Source organism: Pithys albifrons, chromosome 3, assembly GCF_047495875.1.
Source record: "Pithys albifrons albifrons isolate INPA30051 chromosome 3, PitAlb_v1, whole genome shotgun sequence".
In the NCBI taxonomy this organism is placed as follows: domain Eukaryota; kingdom Metazoa; phylum Chordata; class Aves; order Passeriformes; family Thamnophilidae; genus Pithys; species Pithys albifrons.
The window spans coordinates 11,728,631-11,748,706 of record NC_092460.1 but is presented as its reverse complement, the minus strand read 5'-3'; the positions used below and the strand labels follow the sequence as shown (position 1 = coordinate 11,748,706).

The following is a 20,076-nucleotide window of genomic DNA, read 5'->3' as shown; positions in this document are numbered from 1 at the left end:
CTGCTCTGCATTAGTGCCCTGGAAGCTGGCAGTCAGTGTGGATGTGTGTAGCTTTTGGTGTGATGCTCCTCCAGTACCCTGCCTGTTGCCTGCTGCTTCCCACTACCCTAATCCCATATCTGGTCTGTGGGCAGGCTTGGAAATGGTCCAGAGAGCAGACTTCTGCAGAGAGGGCAGCAGGGGCTGATGGGGAAAAAGACTCTCCTAAAGTGATTTCATGAGGCGCTGGAGCCTCCTTCTTGGCCAGCCCACAAGAATGCAGGTGTCTTCATGGGTAGTGGGGCTGGGCTGGGAGATGGCCGTGATTTTTCGCCCTTGGAAGGAAGAATCACTTACCCATTGCTCAGTGGTGGGGACAAGCCCCTTCCAAACTTCCGCAGTGTCTTGCCTGGTGCTCTCTGTGACGCTCAGAGTGATATCCTTTCCCTTGGGAAGAGAGAACCTCTCCACTTCAGCACATCCTGGCCCTGCTTCATCCGCTGGAGCTGGGAGCAAGCCAGCTGCTTGTGCCCACTGGAACTGTTTGCTTGTTGATGTGAAAGGACCCTGTGAAACCAATTAGGAGAAAAGCAGCAGTGTTTGTTGGGGCCAGGGGTCCAGAATTTGGAGGGGGGAAAGGGGAGGCTTGAGCAGCCCCTGCTCTCCTTGTCAGCTCTCTCCTGCCCACCTTGTTTCCCTGTGACCTCCCCATACTGGGTGGCCAACGATGTCATTTCATTCCCGGGCTGAACGCATGGCCCTTGTCAGCTTTGCTGCGGAGGAGGAATTGAACATGCCGGAGCAGCTTTTAACACTCATTTAGAAACACCAAACAAACAGCCACTTCTTGCCAGCCACCCCAGCGGAGCTTGATTTGAGGGGAAGACCCAACCTGATGCTGGCTGCAGCTGCGAGAATGAGCTCCAATCCCATACTTGGGCAGGGGCTGAACAGGGTTTAGGCAAACAGTGGTTCCCTGCAGCCCTGGAGGTTTTTGTTGCTGTGTAAATGGTGAGCTGTAGTTGTCTTGGTGGGAGCCAAGACCCAGGCACCAGGCCCAGCTCTGCTGTCCTGGGACATGTCCCACAGGATGCCAGTGTGTAGGGGGACTGGCTGCCCCCATTTGAGTATGTGTGTACTGAAGGTGACCAGCCCAGTGCAACTCCGGAGGGCAGTGACTAACCCCAGTGGTGATGGCTGCACTGAGGCTGTGCAGAAACAGCTCCTGGTTCCATGCGATCCATCAGGGCTGGAGATGTGTCTGCTGCTGCTTGTTTCCCACCCCCAGGTTATCTGCCTTTCCTCGCTTCAGTGGGAATGTCCAGGAGTGAGTCTTGCACAAGTAGTAGGAGGAGGCAAAGGAGGAGGCTCTAGCTGGCTCAGGCCCCAGGGTTGCAGCCACCCAGATTTGCCAAGAATGCAAAGAGCTTGCATGTCCTTGGTCGTGACGTGAGCCTGTCCGGGAGAGACAGGCTTAGTCCTGGCAGAGATGCCTCCTGATGCTAGAGTGGGTTTCATCCAGCACTGCAGGAGCACGAGCAGAGGGCATCATATGCAAATGAACAGTCTCTTTCCATGGGCCAGGATGTGCTTTCTTCCTGTACTGACCCAGGATGCATTCCTCTCTCCCTCTCCTGCTACCTGCAGCTGCCTATTCCCCTGCTCTGTCTTGGTGTCACTGGGGATCCAGCCCTATCCCCAGTCCTACTCGGGGCATGCAGCCCTGCCATTCATCCCAGTTAGCACTGCAGGTGGGCACTGGACCTTGCGGCCAGTGATGGCTGATGTAAAACTGCCTGTAATTGCCTGATTGGGGGCAGCAATGGGCCCACACCTCTGTTCATCCGTCATTCTGCCACCATCTGTCACACCACACCTGTCTGTTTTATTGGGCATCATCCTGGTAAATGAGGCGCAGCGCTGGGGTGAGGTCCTCTCCCTTCCCAGCCAGCCTTGACACAGGGTTTACCAGTGGAGGGAAATCCCTTCCCCCCTGCCTGCCAATTACTGCCTGCAGAGACCTGGTTGAGATGCTTTTTCCTTTGAGAGCATCTTGAATGTGGGAGCCTCATCCCTGGGACCTGGGCAAAAGCCAGGAATATCCAAGTGCTTCCTTGCTGGCTCAGCTGGCCCATGGCTGATGCTGTCCTGTCTCCTTCCCATCCGTGTCCTTGTCACCTGCGAGACAGCTCTGTCTGCAGTGGGTTGTCCAAATCCCAACCCTCTGGTTGGACACATCTGGTATCTCTTTGCTTGTTCCTGGGGGGGATTTGTGGATGCAGCTGACTGGGTAGGCCTTTCCTGCTCTGTGGGCAACTTGCAGATGCGCTGGCATTTATCATCACCCATCTGCTCCTTGCCATTCGTGGGGAAGTAACACACATCCTGTGGCTGCCTGGGCTGCAGTCTGCCTGAGTGAGGTGTCCCTGCGGCTCTGCACCCTTGTGACAGGCCATACTGTTTCCTAGTTGTTCCCTGAGACTGGCCCCAGGCAAGGAGGGACCCGTCTGACCATCACTGGCGAGAATCTGGGCCTGAAGTTTGAAGATGTTCGCTGGGGCGTTCGAGTGGGCAAAGTGGTGTGCATCCCCATCGAGAGCGAGTACATCAGCGCTGAGCAGTAAGTGCCTGGTGAGGGGTGGGCGTGCTCCAGATCGCCTTCGTAGGTCAGGGAGAGAGGTGCTGGTGTTCAGATTCTGCCTGTGGCTGCAAAAGACATGGAGCTGACTGGGCTGAACTGGGAGAGAATTACCTGCTGATTATGGTTGCTCTGAGAGGAGCCCAGAGGCTTTGGCAAAGCTAAGCTCCCAGCAGAGCTGGCAGTGCCAACTGCCACCACTTTGGTTTCTCAAGAACCTGCTGGTACCTGAGACCTTTGTTTGACACAGGAAGTGTCTTGGTGCCAGGACACTGAGTGCTTCTTCCCCTCATCTTTTAGGATTGTATGTGAAATTGGAGATGCCAGCTCAAGCAAGGTGCATGAGGCCCGAGTGGAAGTGTGCATCCGCGACTGCCTGCCCAACTACCGTGCCACATCCCCCAAGAGCTTCACCTTTGTCGTAAGCCCTGTGCTGGGGGACAGGTCTGGCACCATGAGAGGGAGGTGATGCTGGGTAGTTTTGGGTGGTTTTCTGTGTGAGTTGGAAAATTGACCGCTGTTCCCCTGAAGGGCAGGTGGGGCTGCTCTGTTTAGGCACTGAGTCATGCTGGTTGAATTTCTTCGAGGCTGCCACTGCTCTGCCTCCCCACTGTCCTGCTGGCGCTGCCAGCCCTTAGTACTGTGCCCAGCTGCTGTCCCACAGGTCCCTGTACTCTGTGGCCCTGTCACCCAGTCAAGTTGCTTGGGATTGTGGGTTTTAGTTCCCAGCTTGTCTGACCTCAGGGATGCTCTTTTCCTTTGACAGACACCCACTTTCTCCCGCGTGGTCCCAGCCCGGGGTCCTCTCTCTGGTGGTACCTGGATCGCCATCGAAGGCAGCCACCTCAATGCTGGCAGCAATGTCTCTGTGACCATTGGAGGACGGCCCTGTGCTTTCTCATGGTGAGGAGCACAGAGTGTGGTGGAGGATGGGCAACAGGCACCTTTGAAGGCAGTGGGACCCTCAGACAGAGCAGCAGCCAAAGGTTCTCCTCTTGAAACCTCTGTGTGTCAGAGGCTGCAGGAAGAGCCCTAAGAACAGGGATTTTTCTCTAAAAGCAGAAAGCCCTGAGGCATGAAGTGGATAATTTTTAGATTAGGGATGATAATGGAGCGGCTCTTTAAATATTTTCCTGTGGTAATTACTGGTTATCAGCCCTAATCGCTGCTGTTTGCAGCAACCGCACATTGGAACGCTCAGGAGCTGCTCAGCCTTTCTCATCTGCCTTTTGTTTAATTTCTTGAATTTTTTTTCTTTTTTTCCCCTCCTTTCTCTCTTCATCCCCCTAGATGTTTCAGAAGGGGAGGGTGGCTAGGGCATGGGCCTTCCAGGCAGCATTGGTACGCTGGCTGCCCTCACCTCCCTCCTGCCTGGGCACTGACAGGTTGTCTGTTTCTGCCCTAGGAGAAGCGCTCGCGAAATCCGGTGTAGGACCCCCCCTGGGCACACCCCCGGTGGCTCTCCCATCCTCATCAACATCAACCGGGCAGAGCTGAGCAACCCAGAGGTGAAGTACAACTACACAGAGGACCCCACCATCCAGAAGATCGATCCGGAATGGAGCATCAACAGGTGAATCAAAAGGAGCTTGTAGGATGCATAGGGAACTGTTTTCCACACGGATTCCCTGCTCATGATGGGTACATCTCAGTGCTGCTGTGATAACTGCCAGACTGTGCTCCAGAAACGTGGCAAGAGGGATGTGAGCAATGGCTTGGCACAGGGGGCCTGCAGTGCTCAGCCTGCCAGGGGGCAAGAGCAGAGAGTGCTTTGGATCTGCTTAATTTCAGCTTGACATTTGGCGGTGGCAAATAAAATTAAAATATTTCCCATCGGGGGATTTTTTGAAATGTTTACATATTTTTCTAAAAGGTTTGAATTGGCTGGAAAGGCGGCAAAGGAATCCATTAAGAGCCAGTGCCAAGGGAAACCTTCTACAGGCTGTTGATGAGGAGTGAGCTCCCCAGGGGCATGGTCAAGCTCCCCAGGACCACAGGGTTATTAACACTAAGCCATAGAGAACAACTGGCAGGGTTCAGCCTGTCCTGTCACCCACTGCCTGTGTGATAGAGAAAGGGGTGGCAGAAAGGAATTCATCCTCCTTGGGATGCCTTCCTATCATGTATGCTTCATTGCTTTTAGCTTGAGAGCTGTCTTCAGACCCTAAACCTGGACACAGGGTGGGATATTAGTGTTAATGATCAGATTTTATATCTCTAGTTAGTCCCTGGATCAGGTGAGATGATTTGGCATTGGTGTGTGCCAGATCCTGCCAGCCATGATGACATGTGGGATAAGAGATCTCCAGGGCATTGTGGTTCACCCAGGCTGGGGCAGATGGGCATCTGGCTGGAGAGGATGGGTGCTTCCTTCCTAGAACAAGGGACCCAGTGTCAAGCTGCCTTTTCTAACCCATTGTCTCCATGTCTGTAGTGGTGGGACATTGCTGACCGTGACTGGCACCAACCTGGCCACCATCAAAGAGCCCAGGATTCGGGCCAAGTACTGCAGCTCTGAAAGGGAGAATGTAAGTGGTGCTGGCTGGGACTGGCTGGGGCTGAGGGCAGAGCACAAAGTACAAGGAGGAGGAATGCCATCCCTGTGCAACACAAAGCAGAAAGTGCATCCCGTACTGATCAGATCTGATGGTAGGAAAAGGCTGAGAGGTCCAGCAGCTGCTGCCCAAAGAGAGGCACCAATCTCTCTGCAGAGCCTTCAGTGAGGTGCTGTCAGGAGAAGGGTAGATCCGAGTGTTCAAACCTGATGGGAGGTTTGTGGGATATCTGCAGGATATTGACATAAAAAGCCTGTCCCCAACAATCTCTTGCCTGGTATCCCTTGCACGTCCGTTGCAGGGGCAGGAGGTATTGTGTGTTGACAGAACAAACAGGAGATCGTAAATCTAAACCCTGTGTCTAGAGGCACTAGTTTCAAGAGATCCTTGTGGGATCTGATTCCTGACACTTGTCTGTTGGGTGCTGAGTCTGACCTTGATCTGTGCCTCCTGCAGAACTGCACCGTCTACAACGACACCACTATGGTGTGCTACGCACCCTCCATTGACAACCCTGTGCGAAGCCCTCCCGAGCTTGGCGACCGCCCGGATGAGATCGGCTTCGTCATGGATAATGTCCAGTCCCTGCTGATCATCAACACCACCAATTTTGTCTACTATCCAGACCCTGTCTTTGAACCTCTCAGCCCAACGGGGATGCTGGAGCTGAAGCCCAGCTCTCCCCTCATCCTTAAGGTAAGGCAGTCTATACCTGGGGACAGAGGCAGGGACATGTCCCTCTGTGGAGGTGGCATTTTGTCTTTCCTGGGGCAAAATCCTGCACTGTGAGAGAATGTATTTCCTTATGTTGGGCTTTTTTGAAACATTCCTCATTGTGTGAGAACTGATAATCTCATTCCTTGTTCCCTTAAAGGGCAGGAACCTGCTCCCACCTGCTGCTGGTAACTCCCGTCTCAATTACACGGTGCTAATTGGAGACACTCCCTGCACCCTGACGGTCTCTGAGACCCAGCTCCTCTGCGAGTCCCCCAACCTCACTGGCCAGCACAAAGTCACGGTAAGTGCTGACACCGGTACCTTTGCTCCATCAGTCCCATGTGTCACAGAGGTTCAGTCTTTATCCCAGCACTGGCTCTGCTGTGTGTTTGTCCTTGGATAAGGACTGGATAGTCTGTGCACATGCCAGGAGCATCCTCAGGAGCCATCTTCGTGCTTCCTGGGCATCCCTCTTCTTGATTACATGTTTGGTAGGACAAAATACTTTTTCCCCTCCCCACCATGTGCAGCTGGATTTGTTTGTGCCCTGGCTGGTCCTGCCAACAACCTCCCTTCCCTGCTGGGTGCAAGGCAGGGGGGGTTCCCACCTCTTCCCCCCAGTGCTGGCACACACCATAAGGCATGCAGCACTGTTTGTGGGGTTGTAACGCAGCAGTGCTCACGCTCCAGGACTCTGACACATTGAAAGGGACCCAGCACGGTCCCCACCAGGCTCCCCATCCATGGGGGAACTTGCTTCGTATCCCATCTGTTACTATAGTGTTGTCTGAATGAGACATCAAACTCTGCCTGCTCTGTGCACACTGGCAGCGTGTGTCCTGCATGCCATTAAAGCACATTGCACAGCTTTAGAGCAACTCTTGCCATCCCTTTGTTTTTCCACATCCTTCATGCCATGGGCTGGGAGTCATGCCTCAGTTCCCAGTATAGTGGGCACAGCAGGGAGGGCTGCCCTGGGTGCATATCCCCTGACACCAGATCCATTTTTATTCCCACCATGGTGCAGATCAAGGCTGGGGGGTTTGAGTTCTCTCCGGGGACACTGCAGATCTACTCGGACAGCCTGCTCACGCTGCCTGCCATCATCGGGATCGGCGGCGGGGGTGGTCTGCTCCTCCTCATCATCATCATCGTCCTCATCGCCTACAAGCGCAAGTCCCGGGATGCTGACCGGACCCTGAAACGCCTCCAGCTGCAGATGGACAACTTGGAGTCCCGGGTGGCCCTGGAGTGCAAAGAGGGTGAGGGATCCCTGTGCCATCAGTGTGGAGGTCTTTGAGGGTTTCTTACTGCTCCAAGTCTCAGTGTGCTCCCACCCTTACGGGGAGGGAATGTGAATGGGCAAAGCTGCTTTGTCAGTGGAAGCGAACTCATTTTGGGTGGGATTTGGGGATTTTTCCACTTAAGAAATTCTTCTCCATTTCTCCAAATGGGAGAAAAGAGAGCAAGGAGGGTAGCAAGGGCTTCCTGTGAGTGGGCAGTCGGTCTCTCGTTATGTGACAGATGGATGCTGTGAAATTGGACAGAATTCCTTGTATGATCCTTCTGATAAAACCTAATTGCCCATTATCCTCCTGAGCTGGCTCCAGAGGCCCTGACCCTGCCAGCCACAGCCACAACCAGCCTGGGCGCTGCAAGTGGAGCAGGCACTGAAAACAAGATAATAGAAAGGGGAAAGAAATACAAACCCTTTGCTCCCCCAAATCCCCATCCCTCCACATGCCTGCGGATGGCACTGGTGACAGGGAGAGAGGAGGGAGCTGGTGGAGGGGATGGTGTCTTGTCTTCCACAGCTGGCAGATAAAAGGATCTGCCTTTAATTAAAAGGCACAATCTCTTCCCTGCCTTTTCTCTTTTCTAGTCCCGCTAGTTACAGATAAGATAGCATGCCTTTCAAGCTGACGGTTTGTTTTTTCTCATCAGGCTGAGGAGCCTGCAGTCCTCTGCCTGGCTTTCAGCTCCCTTTAAAGTGCTGTTAATTTGATTTTTCTGAGGGTTTTCTTCTTCCACCACAACCCCCTTCCCTGGTGCATCTCCAGGACTCCTTTCCTGTCAGCTTTTCCCTGTAGGTGCAATTAAAGGTTCAGGACCCCCCTGGATCATGTTCCCCTGGGAATCACAGCTGACTCTGCTTGGATTGGAAGGTGCCAGGGTGGGTGTGTTCAAGCTCTTCTCTCCAGTAGTATTTAGGTCAAAAAGAAATGAGGACATTCTTGTGGTTTAGGCTAACATTTTCCCCCAGAAGCTCTGGTTTTGTTTAAGCCTTGCTGTTTGCCACTGCCCCCAGCATCCCTGGGAGGCTGCAAGTGCTGAGCAGGGGGAATTTGAGCCCCCTGGGACCTGGCAGTTCTGTTCCCAAATCTACCACTTGATTTATTCCGGGGATGTCATCCCCACACTCTGCAGCTCAGTTTCTCCATCTGTGAGATGGGGACAGCAATCACAGCCTGCCAGGAGGAGGGATGCTGAGCATATTCACGCCTTGAGGGGGTCCACCCATGGGGTGCCGGGGCGTGTGGCAGCAGGCTGAGTGCCAGTGCTGTGAGCTGGGTCTCCAAGATGTGTTGTTTAATTCTGCTTTTCCCACCCCAGCCTTTGCTGAGCTGCAGACTGACATCAATGAGCTGACTAACGACCTGGACGGGGCTGGCATCCCCTTTCTGGATTACCGTACCTACGCCATGCGGGTTCTCTTCCCGGGGATAGAAGACCATCCTGTCCTGAAGGAGATGGAGGTGTGGGTCTGTCTGTTTGTCTGTCTCTAGTGTTCCGCACTGGGCATGTGCCCCTGTGTGAGTCCCCATGCCCCAGGCATAGGGCTGGAGAGATGCTTTGGTTGGATTCTGGCCCAGTGTGGTGCGGCAAAGAGCATCTTGCCGCGTGGCAACCAACGCGGGTATGGACTGGCTGCCAAATGGTTACTGTGCTCTCTGACATTAATATCAATATTTATATTAATATCATTGCTGCTGTCATTTTCTACAGCACTTGCTTTATTCAATTGGGTTTGTTTGATGCCTGACCGGTTGCTCGTTTTTAGCAGGCTTGTCTGACATCGCCTGCTTGCTTGGCTCCATTTCCCCATGCAGAGTCCATCCTTGGCATCCTTCCTCTGCTCCCCAAACCAGCTCCTTCTCTCTCTGTCTCCCCACCTCTGTGTAATTTAGTGCATGGAATTGCACAGCAATTGGCTTCTCATGTGCCGGGCTGCTGAGGCCACTCTTGATTAGAGAAAGGAGGGGGGTGACCTCCACTTCCCCTCGCTTCTGACCCAGCACAGTAATTAATGTCGACGTGGGCTTCACAATGTATTTAGGAGAAGTAATTGGCCCTGGTGCAAGATGCACGGTCACTAATTACAACAAACAAGCTCTTACCAACTGCAAGTGCATGTGCTGGTGTTGTACGCCAGCATGGCTACAGCACAGGCCCTGGCCCTCTGCCTGCTCTCTCTCCCTGGTCCCTAATCCGGGCTCTGGAGGGTGGCGGAGACCCTGTTTCCATGGATTTCCCCTTGCAGCTCAGGTTTCCGGATGCTCAGAGCAGTCTAAGCAGGCTTGATCGTAGGGCCTCCCTGGGGCACAGCCCTTCCTGCCTGTGCAGATGCCTGACTCTCCTCTCACCTCTGCTCTTGCTCTTAAAGATTTTCCCTAAAGAGGGAGGGTAGAAAGGGTATCAAAAAGGGTATCAGAGGAGGAATTTTGCATTGGCTGAGGCAGGCTGGGTGGGAGTTTGTCCACTTCCAGCTCCTAATTCAAAACCTCCTGCTCGAGAGAGCCTGCTAGCTCAGCCTGGACTGGGAAGCAAGGGGTTAAAGTTGCAAAGGAGAAAAAATATCCCCAAAAGAGATTAAATAAAGCAACTATAGTTGTGTAAGCTTCATATAATTTAATCAGGTTTGCTTTTATTTGTCTCTTTACTCGGAGTGTAACATTAGCTATTGCAAGTGACGGGAAGGAAACGGTGCTTGCTCACGCACACGCTAATCCGCAGCGCGCACCGGGCTGTCGGTACCAGCTCCCTTCCTCTGCAGGGTTTTTTGGGAGGCTTGTTGCTTTGTGAGAATTTAAGCCTGATTAAATATTTAATTCAGTGTTGTTCATTTATTTCTGCTAATGATCAGTGAGTTCATGACAGGGGCTTAGGGAGGCAACAGAAAGGCCTCAGACATTGCCGTGCTGCTCATGATGGGGGTTTCAGGTCCTCTCATGGGATGGTCACTGTTGGGCAGGACCTGTTTCCTGTCTTACTGAAATCCTACTGCTTTGCTGAAGGGAGAAAGCTTCTCATCCCGTGGTCTGCTTTGTATGGTCTTGACTTCAAAAGCACCAGCAATGCACATCTGCTGCCCCAGTTTTACTGGTGGGTCTGGTAGGTCTGCAGTAGAGCCACTGCACTTCAACCAGATCTTGGATGTTCCCCTGCTGGGGAATCAACTGGTGTCTGTGTGTCCCTACAGCTAGCAGCTAATGCTGCTGAACCTGAGGCATTTGCTGAGTTGCCAGCATCATTACATCAAGATCCCTGTGTGTCTGGAAGGAGGAACTCCAGGAAAACATATTTTAAAGCATTTCCATTCCTAGCAGGATGTCATCCTCTGACCTGCGTTAGGGGAAATTGAGCCATGTGGTGCCTGCTCTAGAAGCCCCAAGGATGGAGACAGGCAGGGTTTATTTCACCCCAGTTGCTCTTCTGGGATGCTCTGAGAGAGGTGTCCCCTCTCACCCTGGGTAGTGAGAGTGACAGTGTCACCTGGGGACCCATATCACAGAATTGACAAGGACTTGGTGGGAAATGGAGGTTTTGTCCAGTGGAAAAGAGTATTTTGCAGAGAGAAGTTACAACTGTGAGGCACTTCACTGAACTGAAGAGTGCCAATCCAAAGTTTTCACTGAAGTGAAATGATCTGATGTGTCAAAACCCTGTTCTTCACTTTGAGTTGTTGTTTTGAAGTGAAAAGTGTTGTTTTGTCTCCAATACCTACCTGAAACAAAATTTTACACTTATTCTCCCAGTCAGGAAGACAAGGGTGAAGAATAGTTTTAACCACAGCAAGGCTTTTGTTCAGAGAAAACCGTCTTTTCTGACGGGAAAACAGTGTGTTGTAAAAATGTTAATTTCGGATAAGGAATGTGGCTGACCAGACCTGGGCTGCCAATGGCAGAGTGGGGGTGAAAACATCCCAGCCCAGTCCCTGGTGGGTCCTGCGTGGCCAAGTATGGGCAGAAATACACCTTCAAACATCTCATGAGAAAAGGGCCTGTTTCAGGCAGTGTCGGGAGTGGGACAGAGCCAAGTTTCTGCTGTTTGCTTCCCTGTCTGAAATCCATCTCCCCCAAACCAGGCGGGTTTGCTGCTGGCAGAGCTCATGGTTGTGGCTTTATTTGCTTTCTGTGCAATACCCGAAGCACATGTTGCAGTGACTTGGGTGGGAATTGAGCTGCTTGTTAGCTGAAATTGAAAATTATAATTTGTGTATGTGCTTGGGAGAGAAAGAGCATTTGTTTAGGGGAGGGAAGTGTATTTTATGTGCCTGCAAACAAGTGGGAGAGAATGTTTGTATGGAAGGGTGTGTTTATCTATTTATATATATATATATATGTATTATATATATGTAGACATCTATATACAGTGACGCCCTGAGACTGTTAACCTTAAGTTCGGATATTACAAACCACATAACAATCCTGGAGGGAACTGAGACTGGTCACCAAAGGGGAAGCTTGGTAGTGTGGAGAGAGGAAGTCCAGCTGCTTCTTGACCCTTTTTCACCATTTCCTTTTGTGGGATGAGGGTGAATCCACCAGCCACGTTCTTGTCACCTTGCCCGTCATGCCTGTCTCTCAGTTTTGCTCTATCCTTTCAGGTCCAGGCAAATGTGGAGAAGTCCTTAACCCTTTTTGGCCAACTCCTGAACAAGAAGCACTTCTTGTTGACCTTCATCCGCACTCTGGAGGCTCAGCGGAGCTTCTCCATGCGGGACCGTGGCAATGTGGCCTCCCTCATCATGACAGCGCTGCAAGGCGAGATGGAGTATGCCACAGGTGTGCTGAAGCAGCTCCTCTCTGACCTTATCGAGAAGAACCTGGAGAGTAAGAACCACCCCAAGCTGCTCTTGCGGAGGTGAGTAACCACCTGAAAGACTGGAGCTGTGGGACAGTGCCCAGGCTCTTCTGAGCGTGGTGACACAAGCTGGTGTCCTCTGGGGATGCCATCGGTGATGGCTTTTTTGTTGGCTGTGGCAGTGAGAGCCCTGGGTCTGTGGCCAAGAATTTCCTTGCCTGTCAGCATGCAAGTATGAGAGGGATGTGGGACCATCTGGCCCCAGCCAACTCAGGACTCACCCAGGGGATGTTCTCACTCTAGTTCGGCCCATGTGGGCTCATGTTGCCTGGGAAGAAGGGAGCAAGGTGCTAGGCAGCTGGCAGCTGCACATGCTGGTGCAGGTAGGGTACATGCTGGTGTCAGACACTGTGACATGTTGCTGTAAGGATGCCCCCACCTGACTTCCCTTTGCAGGTGACCAGGTGGTCCCCAAGACCTCTTGGCACATGGAGCGGCTCTTACCTTGCCTGATGGCTGCATAGGTGCCTCTGTGGGCTGGCAGGAGTCCTCCTTTTCCTGCTGTCTCCTCAGGGCTTGCCCACTTTACTGGGCACATGGGGGTTTTCCCAGGAAAGCCAAGCAGATTTTTGGAAGCTGAGGGTCTCACCGGGGCTGGGGAGAGTGCGAGCAGAAGGCAGCCTGCCAAGCCCTGCCGTGAGTCTGCCTGTCCTCCATCAATATTTAATAATAGCTCTGAGCATTCCTTCATCACGGAGTGATGAATATTGAAAGATACACCAAGTCCTGAACAAAAACTATTAATAAGCTCCACTGGATCAGCTCGAGGCCCTCCGTGCCATCTCCTTTCGCACACCATGCTGTGCCTCCCTATCTCTACCTCCTCCAGTGCCATCAGCCACCAGTGGAGATGGAGGGACAGCCAGGCAGTACAAGGCTGGCATGTCAGCAGGAAGGCTCAAGAAAACTAGAGCATCTTTCACACATCAGCCAATGTTCATGGCATGGCCAGACTGGACAAAACCTGTCAGGTTTTGTTTGCTTGACTATGGGGAAACACCTGGAGAAGACCCAGATGTGAGCTGGTCCCAGTTACATCTGTGTTGCCGATCTTTTAGTTACATTCCTTTCTTACTCTCTCTGCTTCATTTATCACATTACAAGGCTGCCCTTTACTGTTGCAAAGCACATCGTTAGCAGTGTGTCAGAGGGGAAGTGTGGTGCAGACCTATGGCCAACTGGGAGTGGGGTGGGTCTTGGAATGCCAACCACTGTTCCCAGTCTCTGTTCCTTGAGTACATCCTTAGGCTATTCCCTTCTGATTGTCCCTCCATAACACCAGGTTTCACTGAAATATTAAAATGCATTTCCAGCTCCTGAAGTAAATCAATAAAATATAAATAAAAGGCAGCATGAGGAGGCCAGCGCAGCAGTGGCTGAGCCATAGCAGTAGAACAGGGGCAGAGTCCAGCCTGCACCAGTGCAGCAAGAACTGGCATCCTAAAGATTGCTGGTCCCCAGCCACAGCACTTGAGGCTCTGTTGCATTAAGGAAAGGAATGAGACCCCCTGGCTGATGCCTTGCTTGTGCCTCCTTGAGTGATATTTAATGAAGAGACACTGTTCTTCCTGAAGCCATGGCATGGAGTGAGCGATGCCGGGGGCTGGACTTCTCTATCCATTTGATTAGCCCTGCTGTTGGGTGTGAGAGTGTGCTTACTGCCCAGGGCAACTGGATTAACATTGATCTAACTGGGGAGAGCTGTTACTTAATTATTTTGTTGTTGGCTAATTCCCCCCTTGCAGTGGCATCTGGCTCTATTGCGGATAAAGGCAAACGTCCTCCAGAGCCTGAGTGGTGGCACTTCAGATGAGCATTACAGGCTTGTCAGCAAAGGACCTTGTACAGGGCTGGGGAGGATGTCTGCTGAATAAGCTGCAGTCCACCCCTCCCTTGGCTTTCTCTCCATGTCCCTTTCCTTCTCTTTTGTGTTCCCTACAACAGATGTAATCTTTCTATTGGGTGCAGGAAGTCTTCCCTTCCATGGAGGCTTGGGTAATACTGTCCCCAGATGATTTAAGCAGGGTTGTGCTATTCTGGGGCTGAGGGGCAAAAAGGGCTAAACCCCATTAGCACAAGAGAAAACCTTAGACGGGACCATATGACCCTGAGTCAGCTTGAATAAACTCTGGGAAAGTGGATTTCCTAGCCCAGCCATCTGGTCACTGGGAACTGCTCCTGGCCCATCTGCTGGGCACTGTATTGCTGTTGGGCAGTGCATGGCATTGGGAAGTGGGGCTCCTTCTGATGGCTCTGACATTTTTGTTTCTTCTGGGTTTTGTTTCTTGAGTCAACCCATTTGTATTTGTTTCCCTGGTGCAAGAGGAATGCAGCCATGTCCTTGAGGTTATTAGTATTGCCTGTGCTTTCAGGAGCATCTGCGTTTGCAAGTAGCTGATCTGATGATTAATGGATGGATAAGCTGAAGAAGCCTAACCAGAGAGGGTTGAGGGACTGGCTGGCATTTTTACTTTAAAAGAAGTGAAAGCCAAAGCTGTGATAAAAATAATAGATGTGTTAAGGGAAATTTTAATCTTGTGGTAGAGAGATAAGGTGTGGTTCAGAGAGAGGCATGTTAAGCTTCATCTGTAGGGCGGCACAGTTCACCTGGGTCTGGTGTCGTCCTCAGCTCTCTCCATGCCAGGCTGTGCCTCTCTCTGCTGGTGTGGCACATCCTGGCTGCAGTACCAGCACCCCGAGGTGCCCACATCCCATTTGGGCCCACCATATTTCACACCAATCCTGCAGGACCCTGCTCTCCCTCTTCGGTGTGGTCCCAAACAGAGACAAGTGACTCCCCTGGACCTTCCTTGCCGTGTTGCTTTGGAGCAGATGGCACCTGGATTTGAACCATGCTTTAGGAAACTAGGTTTTCTTAAGACAGTTTTGGCTGCTTCCTTAAACTACATCTCCAAAAGCTGAAAGACATGGCTCCATTTTTAAATTCATTTTTGAGCAGGCAGTTGCAGCACTGTACAGTTGCAAACTCCTACATCACCACCCACTGTGAGGAGACACACAGAGACCCATGATTTCCACCATGCAGTCAGGAAAAGGTTAAGTCTCAAGCCTGGCACAGTGTCTGTGTTCCAAAGGTAAATGGAAAACAGGTTAAGCTTCCAACCACTGCTCTTACTTTGTCCTTCTTTAATCCCCTTGTTTTTGGTTGAATTAGTAATGGGGATAAGTTTAACTGAAAACATATTGGGGTCAAAGATTCCAGACCTAAATCCAGTGGTGTCTTTAACTAAGGTGAGGTACCAGTGGACTGGTGGTGATCATTATCCTCTTGCTCTACTGTGGGCCCTCAGTTCTGATGCTTTAGAGATCAAGGGCTACTTCAGGGGTTGTGGGAAAGTCTCATGTCACCAGTAGTTGTGCCCTGCTTCAAGTAAATGGCAGTGTTGAGTGTGTTGCAGGAGCAGAAGGCAGCAGCAGCTCCCAGGCAGGGCAAGGGGCTTCCAGCTAGATCGGGCACATGGTATTGTGGGAGGAGGTACTCCTGTCACGGAAGGGTGGGTCAGGATCTGGCTTTCCCCTAGAACCTCAGCTCTTCCTTCCAGCTGTACTTTAACTGTGGAGCTTGAGGCTTGAGGTAGGTTTGGTGACATTGTACCTGACTTAGGTCTCTCATACAGCCCTCCTGTGGAGGGAGCTGCTTGGTTCCAATGGCACATGACAGAAGAAACAAAATTCATTGGAACAGAAGGTACCAGGGAGAAGTGGAAAGCTGCTTATCCCCTGGCTGAGATGGGAACAAGGTTGAGCTTGACGCTCTGCAGTTCTCCAAATATGCTGAAGTTCTCCAAATTTACTTCTCTCTCCTAGGATGCTGCTGTGGCTCAGCCCTGCAGATTGACAGGCTTTCTGCTAGAGCTATTGCTGTCTGCTTGTGCTCCCTACTTTGAGGCTTCTGCCTTTCCAAATGAGACTTTTTAAAGGCAAAAATAATTTAGCCACAGGTGAAGTGGCAACAGGTGAGATCAGAGACCTTTAATATTCTCTGCTGATGATTTTGCTCTCTACCTTCTTTACAGAACGGAGTCAGTGGCAGAGAAGATGCTGACAAATTGGTTCACGTTTCTGCTGTACAAGTTTCTGAAGGTGAGTTTGGGAAGGAATGGCAACCTTGCTTGGACAGGGAGGTTGTTCCTGCCTCACCAAGACAGGCAGTGTGCTACCCAAAGCCTGGACTAACATGCTCCTGAGCATTGCCACTCCCTTCTGGAACAGAGATTGCTTCCCAGACCTCCATTCCCATCCTAGTTTTCAGTGATGTGATTAGTGATTCTGGGTCTCCTTTTTGGGAAATAGCTGAGTTTGAGAAATTAAATCCATATTGGAATTGCTTAATGCATAGTGGTTTGAGATTTTAACAATGGTGCTCTGAGGAAAGATAAATATGAAGCAACTCAGCTGAGTCTTGGAGTGGTCCCCATTCCTCTGTGCTTGACTCTGCTTGTGAAACTCAGGAGGAAAAAGCCCTGGGAGCTGGTTCTTCTGTAGGCGTGACTGTGATTGGAGGCTCTTTGAGTTGTAGTTTGATGAGTTGCACTCTTTATGTATTGCTGCTGCTTCTGCTTCTTCTTCATCTCTCCAACATTGAGGTTCCATGGTAGGGGAATTGTTTACTGCAGGCTTACCTACTTCTTCTGCTGCTTCCCCTGCAAAAGGTGCCCCAGTGGGGATGGATGCCCTGAGGGACCTGTTGACAGCCAGGTAGACAGATCTCCACTGTGTTAGCTTGAATTCACTGTTTTCCCAATTTCACCGGGGTAGCGGAAGAGGATGCCAAAGTGTAAGCTCTGTTTTTACTACTGGTTCATCTACCCATATTGAGAATATTTATTCCGTCAGCACTGGTGCTTCCACCTGCTAGAGCTGCACCAGTGGCCCTGCAGGTTACACAGCAGCAGCTCCAGTCTGTGGACCCCTAGCTCGATCCTGCTGCCACTTTGGGATGATTCTGTTGGGGTGAATGGCGCCTGCAGTTCTGTTGTTGGTTTGTCAGTCAGCAGAGCTGTTTCTTGGGATCCTGCCTGGTGTCAATGCAGCGAGGCTGGGTGGCACGCAGCCGTTTTTGTGGGATTTCATCCCTCATTAAGATAAAGAGAGCTTGAACCATTTCCAGCCAAGAGATGAGAGCGAGCAGGAGTCTGAGCAGAACTCAAGTGATCGTCAACGAGAGGTGATTTATAATATCACTTACATGCACTTGGCTTTTTGCCTCTGTCGAGGGATAGCCTGTATCTATAAAAATCTAGCTGGTGTGCAGTGGAGGTTGCTTGCCAGGAATGGGAGAAGAGAAAGAGCTGTGCTGGTCATGGGGAGATGTCAAACCTCTTTGTGCCAGGGCTTTGCCCAGCAGGGCCCCTGCAGCAGCAGTGCCCAGTGGTATCGGGTAGGGCACTGACAGATGGCTCTTTGGACTCTGTGGGCTTGATGGGACAGGCAGGAGTAGCTCTTTTGTGCATGAACTCCCTCAAGGCTCCTTGAAGTGAGCAGGGTTGTGCTTTGGCCAAGCAAAGCTCAGTGCATAGCCTATGAAGGCCAACAGCAGTGTGTGGGAACATTGTGTTTGTGGTTGTGACCTCACTTCCTTGGCCTGTCCCTGAGTGTGCTGGGCCATGTGGACAGCTGACAGGGGTATGTTCATCTTGTTCAGAAGCTGCTTTGGATCAGCTCATGCACCACCTCTGGCCTCTGTCTGTCCTTTTATAGCCCTGTCCCCCTCCAGAGAGGCTTCTGGGTGCATCACCAGTGGAGGGCAGGTCTGAGGAATAGGAGTAGCAGGTGAGAGACATGGGGATGGGACCAGGGCAATGTTTTTATAAAGTCGTTGGCGACACAATGACTTGGCATGGGAAAACGCTTCCAGTCTCTGGGTGGAAGCAGCAGGAGAGAGGTCTAATCTAGATGCACCATTACAGGAGAAACACACATAGAGGACCTGAATCAGCTTGCTGGGTGTGAAATTTGTTATGCTGGAATTCATCTCCCCAGGAAGTGGTTGAAACTCCATTGCTTGACTCACTTGAGTTAGACTGGAAGAGACTTGAGGATGTGCTCATGGGCCTCTCCTGGGTCGGAGGAGACCCACAGGGCCATTTCCGCCTGTCTCCTGGCGGTGAGTATCACAGGTGGCATCAAAAGCAGGAGAAGCCTGTGGAGTCGATGGAGAGCATCACAGCAGACAGTTTGCCAGCAGGGAAACTGCCCCAGTCTGCAGTAATTGTGCGTGTAAATGAGGCAGGCGGCTGCGTGCCCAGCTGCCAGATCGGCTCTCAACAAACCTGCCCGGAGCAGGGCCGAGAGTTTGACATCACACTGCTGAGATATGCTGGAGTGAGGGACAGGGACAGGACACCGCCCCTACGCCCAGCAGTGTGGGGAGCCATCAAGGGCTGGTGCTTTCAGGAGGACCCTGTAAAAGCATTTATCAGACTCTTAATGAGACACCTCAGGGAAAGGAAGATGGATAAATTGAGACAAGTGCTGGAAAATGCACAATATTAGGTGCCTGATGAGCTAGATCTAGTCAGTAAGACAGTTTGGGAGTTAGCTGGCTTGCCTCAGCCTGCTCCCAAGATAACAACATGGGCATGCGTGGGATGTCTGCAGGTGCCCTCCTCCAGCTCGTCTCCCACAGAGCAGCCATGCCAGATGAAAGCAGGAGTCCTGCTCTAAAGGTATCCTCCATCCACACCACTTTCACAGACACGGAAGTTTCACAAGGACCTTTTGCTAGCAAGCAAAAGAAGCAACTCAAGTCTTTTCACTGCAGCTGGATGGGGACACTTGGAGTGCTGTGGGACCCCCATGGGCTCACCACTCCGTGGCCAGCCTTGCCCTGTGGGGCAGCCAGTGATGCACATCGAAGCACCCACTTGGGTCTCTCACTTCTCCAAGCTGGCTTAATGAAGCCAAGTTTGCAAATGAAACATAATTTCAAAGACAGGCGTGTTGTTGGAAGGTCTGGGGATGATGTATGCCTGTTCCTGCTCGTTAGCAGCTGTCTCTTTAATTACTGCAGATGCTAACGAGATGCTAACAGCATATGGTGACAGGGAGAGCAGCCGCACTTTGCACCAAAGTACAATTTATTTGTGAGGCGGCGGGAGGGAGGGACTAGGGCTGTTGGGGTAAAATCTGCTGGGACTTCCCCCCCATTCCCTCTGCTCCTATCATACTCTTTGTTCTCCTTCTGTATCTGGAAGGGCTCATTGGGATGCAGCTCAGGGGAGATGTTTGGGCCTTTGGTGATAAAGGGGTGTCCATTCCGAGCCCCTTTATACCAATTCATTGCTCCAGGCTGATCAGTGCCTCCAACCCTGGCAGGTCTTATCCTGTTCCTGAATCCAGCATCCAGCACCTCTTGGGGGAAGTGTCTGGTCCAGTTTCCCTTTCCCTTCCTTGCACATATGAAATAGATGCTGGTATGGCTCTGTCTGGTGGCTAAAGCTGGCTCTGACTATAGGGGTTTGCAGGGGATGTAGGTGGCAAATGATTTAACTGCAGGAAACCTCATTGCTTTGTCTCCTCCATCACTGGGAGACTCAGGGTTGGCTTGTCAGTGGATTTCTCCCTTGCTTTCCCTCCCTAGTGGATCTGGCTGGCTGTGCCCAGACATCATTTGGAGAAACCTCCTTTGACCTCTCATGTCAGGTGTCAGAACTGCATTGTGATACCTGGGCAAAAACCCTCAGGCTGTCCCACTGCAGTGTCCCCTTTCCAGTCCTCAGGTGCTTCTCTTGGCTGGAGCAGCTCAATAGACAGGCTGTATCCCATGCACAAAGTCCCCAGACCCAACCTGCTCTTCACTAGCCTGAAATGTTAACTTTTCAGCTTATCTTTGGCCTGTAGAATGAGCAGAGTTCACAGGGAAGTGTCTGGAAACTCTGGGAAACAGCCTAGGAGTTCATAGACAAGACAGCAACTTCCAGTGGCCTTGGAAGGAGAGGATGAGATCCCTCCACAGGATGAATTTTACCATGGATCCCCTTTCTTGTAGTTTTGAGCTGGAGACTCTTTGTAAAGCCATGT

The 20,076-nt window shown here is 51.5% G+C and overlaps 1 protein-coding gene across 3 annotated transcripts in view; it reads left to right on the top strand.

The window, feature by feature from the left end:
* PLXNA1 (plexin A1) overlaps positions 1-20,076 on the top strand; it is a 116,448-nt gene that overhangs the window by 79,452 nt on the left and 16,920 nt on the right. For all 3 annotated transcript variants that reach the window (XM_071550472.1, XM_071550473.1, XM_071550474.1), the window contains exons 13-23: positions 2,448-2,599; positions 2,918-3,038; positions 3,384-3,520; positions 4,023-4,190; positions 5,052-5,145; positions 5,629-5,868; positions 6,047-6,190; positions 6,917-7,151; positions 8,503-8,645; positions 11,777-12,033; positions 16,071-16,137. In XM_071550472.1, the coding sequence (XP_071406573.1) occupies positions 2,448-2,599; positions 2,918-3,038; positions 3,384-3,520; positions 4,023-4,190; positions 5,052-5,145; positions 5,629-5,868; positions 6,047-6,190; positions 6,917-7,151; positions 8,503-8,645; positions 11,777-12,033; positions 16,071-16,137 (1,758 nt within the window). The remainder of the gene's footprint in view (positions 1-2,447; positions 2,600-2,917; positions 3,039-3,383; positions 3,521-4,022; positions 4,191-5,051; positions 5,146-5,628; positions 5,869-6,046; positions 6,191-6,916; positions 7,152-8,502; positions 8,646-11,776; positions 12,034-16,070; positions 16,138-20,076) is intronic.